The 7,655-nt window shown below is 51.8% G+C and overlaps 1 protein-coding gene across 1 annotated transcript in view; it reads left to right on the top strand.

The window, feature by feature from the left end:
• Positions 1-295: 295 nt before the first annotated feature.
• NTNG2 (netrin G2) overlaps positions 296-7,655 on the top strand; it is a 73,411-nt gene continuing 66,051 nt past the window's right edge. The window contains exon 1 of the mRNA XM_042781447.1: positions 296-508. Within this exon, the coding sequence (XP_042637381.1) occupies positions 296-508 (213 nt within the window). The remainder of the gene's footprint in view (positions 509-7,655) is intronic.

The raw sequence follows: 7,655 nt of genomic DNA, 5'->3' as shown, positions 1-7,655 counted from the left end.
TTCACCTCTGGGAGAGGTGTAATGCCAAGGTTAGGAGAACAGCAGGTTATGGGCAGCTTTTTGATCTGCCCATCAGCAGTCTGAGAAACGCTGGCTCTGAATTTTCCGTATCAGCTTTTTGGAAAAAACAAGTTCCTCGCTATTTGCAAACCTACAGTGCTTGAGTCCCTGGGACACCCTGGCCACCATTGCTCGGTAGATGTGGCTTTTCCATGCTGAGGCTGCAAGTCCCACCTGACCCCGTCGCTGCCTCTCCAGGGCCTCTCCGGGCCCCGCCCCTGAGGACTCCACAGCCATGCTGCACCTGCTGGCGCTCTTCTTGCACTGTCTCCCACTGGCCTCTGGGGACTATGACATCTGCAAATCCTGGGTGACCACAGATGAGGGTCCCACCTGGGAATTCTACGCCTGCCAGCCCAAGGTGATGCGCCTGAAGGACTACGTCAAGGTGAAGGTGGAGCCTTCAGGCATCACGTGCGGAGACCCCCCTGAGAGGTTCTGCTCCCATGTAAGTCAGCCCATTGCTGTTCTTTTGGCCCAGGACAAGGAGGAGGGAGGCTGGGGCAGACCGTGGGATGGGTGAACAGAGTGGGAATGGTCAAGATGCACGGTTGACTTGGACCAGGTTTTTGTCCCATCGTGGAATTGTACCAATGTAAAGGCCACCCCAAAGGACTGTGGGGTCATGCAACAGTGTTCTCTGGGGTGGGGACATTCTGGGTCAGCTGACCTTCAGGAAGACCATGGTAATCACATTTCCCTAGTCTTGCAGATAAGCCCTGCCTTCCTTGGGAGGAAGTGAGCCGTCCAGGAAGTGAGGTACTGTTTACGGTGGTGCACTCTGTCCTCCTTCTGTTGATCTATTCTGTGGTACAGCCTCCGACCCCATCCCATACAATACAACCAACAGCATTGGGAGGCCTGGGTGCACCGAGTGCTGGGTTGGCCCTTTGCAGTGGAAGGTTTGACGGAAGCACAGAGGGTAATTGTAAGGGAGGAAGGTGAGGATGAAGCAAGAATGGACAGTGAGGCTGAGACCCTTTCCAGTTCCATCCCTGGGCACTACCACCACTGTCACTGGATAAGTCAGGGGAGAGGCAGACATTCCAGTGTTGTCACTTGAGTCCCAGAGTTAGACAAGGATGGGATTTTAGAGCCACAGAGTAGCTTCAGTTCTCAAGTCATATCAACAGCAACAAAAATAATAGCAAGGATGATTTGATGTAAGTTCCATGTGTGCGGGCTGGTAGAATGATATGTGTCGTCCCACTGAGAATGAGGCTCAGCTCAGCCAGGTTGATTCTATGTTACATAAAGGAGGAGTATTAGGATGTGGGCTCTTGACCAGTGGCATAACTGGGCCTCTGTCACCTCACTTGTAAAATGGGGACACTAGTAGTACACACTCATAGGGTCATTGAAATACTCAGAATCAGGGTCTGGCACACAGCAAGTGCTCCATAGGTGTTAACCAAAAACTGAACCCACTGCCGTGGAGTCGGACGCGACTTATAGTGACCCCTCCTTGGATTTCTGAGGCGGTATATCTGTGGAAGTAGATTGCCCAATCTTCCTTCCAGGGAGTGGCTGGTGAGTTTGAGCCACCAGCCTTCTGGTTAGCAGTTAAATGCCTTAGGCACTACACCACCATAGCTGTTGTCATTCCCATCTTGCAGATGGAGAAACTGAGGCAGCAGGTCGCACACTAGGAAGCAGTCAATCTGTGATTTAAGCTTTGTGTGTCTGGTTTCTAAGCTAAACTGTTTAGTGAGGGTCATGTTGCTGTTGGGCATTGCTCTGGAGGTTCCAGGCCTGGCAGGAGTCCAGGCAGGGCAGCCAGGCTGCAGGAGTTGATGAAGGCAGGAATGGTAGATGGCACTCTGCCCTGTCCTTGGGTGAGTCTCCAGGTCTCTGGATTTATGGGAGGCTGATGCAGTGCTCCTAAGGGACAGCTTCAGTCACACCACCAAGTAATTAGTCCAGGAAGGTGTGTTACATTCGGACTTACCTATCAGCAGAGATGAGGTTGTCACTGTGGGTGTTGGCTGCACTGCCAGAAAGCCACCTAGGGAGAGAAGGGAGAGGCTGAAAGAAAGGAAGAAGAGTTCAGCCTGAGAGCCAGAGCCTGAGTTGTCGTAGGGATTACTGCACTGGGGACATAGGATCTCTCTTTCCCAAGGATGGGCAAGGGGGCAGGGCTTTGAAGGTCAGGGGCAAGCCCAGGGTGGGAGCCTCGCCCATCTCAGGCCACCTTTCTTTTCCACATCCTCCCAAGGTCAGTCAACTTCTGCCTCTCATATTGAAATTCTTGACTGTATTTTTTCCTCTTAAATGTTAAGCATTACCTTTTTTGGTGTTCAAGGTAGGGGAGGGGAGGGCAGCTAAATTGGAATCCACTAATCCACTTGGTCAGCTTCACGTCAAGGACTTGAGAGGTGGAGATGACCATCTAATGCAGGTCTGAGGCCCTCTCCTGGCCAAAGCCTGCTCAAGATGCCCTTGGTCCTGGAACTCCCCCGGCTTCCACCCTCAGACAGAGCCCAGGCAGGTGTCCACGGAGCCCTGGAGTCTGAGAAGAGCTTCCTTCCTCCCTCCTGGAAAGACAGGGGAAGGGGCAGGGGAGGAAGAATAGCATCTCCAAGATCCTCCCTTGGGTAGGTCCTCAGCATCTTGCCACCTGTTTGATGGACTTAAATATTTCATTATGGGCTGCCATCCAGCTCTGCCTTTGATTACAAATGCGCAGCTGATGGGAATGCTGCCTCGGCAGGTGGAGGGCAGCCCTGTCGGGGACTGGCTTTTGTAGGGAAGAGAGGGTCACATCCAGGTGGACCTGGGTTCAAACCCTGGTGCCAGCATTTATTGCACTTTACCCTAAGCAGGTGCTTGTGTGTGTGTTATTGAATCATCTTTCAATGTTCTGAGGTTGCACCTATGCTAATCTCATTTTAGGAATTAGAAAGCGTTGGCTAAATCCTGCGAGGTCACTCAGTTTTAGATGCAGCAGAGCCAGGCAGGGAACTTCTCTGTGGTGGAGGCCAGGGCTTACCGACCAGGCTGCACAGCCTCCCTTCTCTGAGCTTCTGGCTTCTCTGAGCCTCAGTGTCTTCATCTGTAAAGCAGAGACACTCATCATTTGAGTGCCCCATGGCTGATGGGCAGGTGCAGTGCCGTTGTGCGGGTCCTGGGCACGGCCAGGGCTGGCACATCGCAGGTGCTCAAGGTGCACTAGGTGTTATTCACTTATTATTACTCTCTCTCGGTGGCTTCCCTGGCTTTTCTTCTTAGAGTTTCCTTCCCCTCTCCAGCCTTTAGGACATCACGCCCTGTGTTTCTAGTCTCTGGGCAGTTACGTGCTCAGGAAGCTTAAATGCCTCCAGCCATGGCCCGGCAGGAAGTTTGCAGGCCACCAGGGGGCGCTCTAACGGCAGCCTGACTGCCCACTGCCCCATTAGTCTTGCAATCGCCCTGTCCTTGCTACCATTAGCCCTCTGCTAGTTCTTCCCCTGGCCCTTCCCACAGCAGGCGCTGGGCCTGTCCGCACAGCTAATAGGATCATGAGCCCCAGAGAACTTTGAGGGTGCAAGAGGGACCACGGGGTGGCTACCTTTATTGGGGCTCTGGGAACAACCCTCTCTCTCCACATGCCTGCTGTCCTTCATCCTTCAGCAAGGCCACCTGAGAACAGAATTGTAAATTCCAACCTGGTGAGGAAGGGGAGGGGGAGGAAGACAAGATAAATGAATAAATAAAAACCTATTGGCTCTAAATGCACAATGAGAATTAATAGGGATGAGCTCTCAACCGAGGATTCTTGGGCAAGGGCAAAATTTCAATGAGGGCAGCAGCAGAGAAGATGCGCACCCCTGCTTCCCTTGGGTTCCAGGCCCTGTCCAAGAGGCCCAGTGGGCCTAGGGAGCTGCAGGGCCAAGGGGGAGAAGAGAAAGGCCGTGCCAGAAAAGTTGCAGGGCAGCTGCTGCTCCCAGGACCCCTTCAGGGTGGAGGACACAGCTGGGCACGGGGAGCAACCTACCCCACAGTTCCCTTTAAGAAGTTGCCCACCAGCCACTTGCGCTGCTCATGAAAGGAGGGGGAGACACTTTCCTTGTGCTTCTGACACAAAATCTAACCATGGGAGACTCAGAGGAGAGATGGTAAGGAATGAGAAAGAGAAGGAGACCCACAGAGCAACAGACGAGGCAGGATGGTGGTTAGAGCCAGCCTATAGCCATGCTACTCAAAGTGTGGTTTTTGGACCAACAGCATCAGCATCACATTGTTAGAAATGCAGAATCTCAGGACCTGCCCCAGATCTGCTGAGCCATAATCTGCATTTGAACAAGAAATCCTGGTCATTTAGACGCTCACACTGTATGGTCTAAGAAACGCAGGTTGGCATAACTGTTTTGTGGTGGATGACACCGACTGTTGAAGGAGTGAGAAGTCTGTAGCGCTCATGGGATATTTTGCAGGTTAAGGGAAGAGTCATTGCTGAAGGAAGAAAGGCGGCGGGTAGAAGGGGCTCAGATCCTGGATGAGGGAACGGAGCTGAGAGCTGAGGCCGAGGCTGGGTGGAAGTTTTCAGAGAGAAGCAGCGTGATATCATGGCAAGAGCCAGCCCTGGAATCTGCGTTCAAGTCCCAGCTTTGCCACTGTGGCTTGGTGAGCTGGGAAGGGTCATTTAAATGCTCTGTGTCTCAGTTTCCCTCTGCAAAGGGGGATGACCCTGGGTGGTTGATTGCCTACCCCACGAACTTCCTGGGAGAAGGAAGTATCTCTCTTAAAATATCTGAAAGTACTCAGTTAAGAGTGTAAGTTCTGTTCTAGTGTGAGACTTTAATATTATCATTTTCAAATGTCCTTGGATAAACATTGAACGTTTTATTGAAGGAATACAGAGGGTCCTTGGTATTGGTGGACAAGAAAATCAAGAGAGGGCCATGAAGGTCCATCTTTGAACACTCACTTCTTACTCTGTTAGAACCTACTTTACCTGCCCTGTGCCTCAGTTTACCCAGACCCAGAGCAAACAGCCCTATACCTCCCCTTGCGGATCTGCTAGGCTGATTAATGCAGATGGCAGGAGGGTCTTGGAGCTCTTCAAGCCCCCTCCCACCCAACATTGAACACTGTGTGCAGAGTCAAGGTCACAGACACCCTGGCTCCTGCCAGACCTCTATGTTCATGAAAGGTTTCCACGTAGCAGTGCAGAGCACTGGCTCAGGCCTCCTTCCCCTCAGGTTCCTGGCCCCCAAACCTATAGAGAAGTATGCTTGGAGCCCCATTCCAACTCCTGACTCTCCTCATCACACCTGCCCTCTAGCAGACATTTCCAGGGTCTGACCTCATGTCAGATGTGGTCTTGGCAACAAAGAAATTTGCAGTTGGGGAAAGCAAGATGACTTTGCAAAACTTAAGTACAGAACAAGAGAAGCACAGCAGATGTTAAAGACCATGCTGGCAACCAACAGGTGAATGAGAGAGACCTAACTTAACAGGAGCTCAAGAAGGATGAGGGCAGGTCTCTCCCCAGCTAGCCCTTGATGCTATTTCTCACCTCCTCACCCTCACCTATGTTCTCACCTCTGTCCAGAAGCCCCTCCCCTTCCTGCTTTCCCTGTTGCCTGCCCTGGATACCTCCTGTTCAGTTTTCAAGGCTCAGGTTGGACCTCATCTCCTCCAGGAGGTTGTCTTCCCTGACTCCTTAACCCAGGTGGGTCAGGAGGCCCTCCTCTGTTCACATCCCTGCCGTTGTGCTCGCTGATGTGGCCTAGGGGTTAAGAGCTTAAGCCCTGGGGCTGAGAGATGGGGTTGTCATCCTGTGCTGTGTGACCACTCCAAGCCTTATTTCCTCAAATTTGGGCTCTGAGTAGAATGCATATCCGGGACTCTCATGAGCAGGCAATTCATCTCAATTCTTTACCAATACCAGTTGCTATCAAGTTGATTCCAACTCACGAAGACCTCCATGTGTGAGAGAGTAGAACTGTGCTCCATGGGGTTTTCAGTGGTTGATTTTTTCAGAAGTAGATCATCAGGCCTATTTTCTGCAGCAACTCTGGGTAGACTCGAACCTCCAACCTTTCAGTGAGCAACCGAGCTCATTAACCATTTACTTACATCACCCAGGGACTCTCATCAGTTCCATGACCCCGATATCCACTTCACCTGTGGTCTGTGAGCTCCTCAAAGGCAGAGGCTGTCTTGCCCATCTTTGTGTCCCCAGCACCCAGTCTTGGCTTAGCCAGTGCTCAGTGTTTACTGAATGAAAGGATGGATGATTAGAAGGATGGCATGACCCAGGAAGGCTACTTGCAGGAGGAAGGATTGGGGCTGAATCTTGAAGGAAAAACTAAGATTTGGGCCAGGATGGAGGAGGCACTGAGGCCTCTGCTTCTCTCCGTTGGAGTCTGTTCTGTGGGATTTGCAATGTGATGGCACAGCTCTGTCTCTGACTCTGGGCCTGAGCTTCACCCAACACTTAGTTAAAGCCACTCAATCTCTTGAAACGCCCCAGGCAGGACCCAGCCTAGGACAAGAATAGTTCTAGCAATGACAGCTTGTTGCACAGTGAAGTCTCCTTCCTGGGGACTAGACAGGAGAGAATTGGGGCAGTGCTCCCTGCAGAAGTCTGGGCCTGTTGGGGAGGCGTGGGCCATGGGAGGTGTGGGCTGGGGGACTTCCACCTTGGGGACTGTCGACAGCCTGCTCAGGGGAGACCCTGCCCCTGACTTTCCCAAAGGGAATGGGTTTGGGGCCAGACACTCATGGAGGGCAGGGGGCAGTACATCTGGGGTGCAGTGAAGAAGAGATATGGCTTGCAGAGGACATCTTTCCAAAGATTCTAGAACTCAGTAGTGCGTACCCTTGACATACACGTCCTTACCTCCTTGCCTTTCCATGGACTCATCTTTCTATTCCATCTGTGTAGTCCTCTGATTCTTAACATGTGTTTTTTTTTTCTTTAATTGCTTATATTGTCATAAGCTGCCTCAGATTCCACGAATAATGAGGCAGAGCCTGCCCAGACAGGCAGGCAGGCTCTATCATGCTTTGGTTAAGAACTTGGGGTGTGATCTCCAGCAGATGGGGGCTCATACTTACTCCACTATGTTCTGATTGTAGGACTTTGTACAAATCCTTGTTGGCTCTGAACCTCAGTTTATTCATCTGAAAATGGGAATAATGCTAGACACAACCAAAAGGAGATTATTGTTTTCATTCTAGAATTTAGCACCAGGGATAAAAGCGGTAAAAGTAGGAAGTGACAAGACAGAAGAGGATCCGGTGGGCCAAGAGTCTAAGGAGGGGCACAGGCAGTGTGTGCTGTGGTGCAGATGTGGGGGCCGGGGCCGGGCAGTCTGCGGTGGTCTGTGGCTGGGCCTGGAAGAGGGGAAGAATTTAGAGAAGCCCAGGGTGACAGAGCAGGCAGAAGGCATAGCGTGTGCAAATGGTGTGAGGATGATGAGGAAGGGACAGGCTTATCTCATTGTAACCCCCACAGTCTATGGGGCAGAAATATTGTCCCATTTCATAAGGTCCCATTAAGTGTTGGAGCTGTGATTCAAACCTTCCTCTGTCTGGCTCCTAACCACTCTTTAGGGTTAGGTGGGGATCAGACCCAGGGCTCCGCCAAAGGCGGGGGTGGGGGGGGT

The sequence above is a fragment of the Orycteropus afer genome, unplaced genomic scaffold (genome assembly GCF_000298275.1).
Source record: "Orycteropus afer afer isolate SDZICR_OR568_19922 unplaced genomic scaffold, OryAfe1.0 scaffold00123, whole genome shotgun sequence".
Taxonomy (NCBI): Eukaryota; Metazoa; Chordata; class Mammalia; order Tubulidentata; family Orycteropodidae; genus Orycteropus; species Orycteropus afer.
The sequence above is the reverse complement of the archived record's forward strand: the minus strand, read 5'-3'. Positions and strand labels throughout refer to the sequence as shown.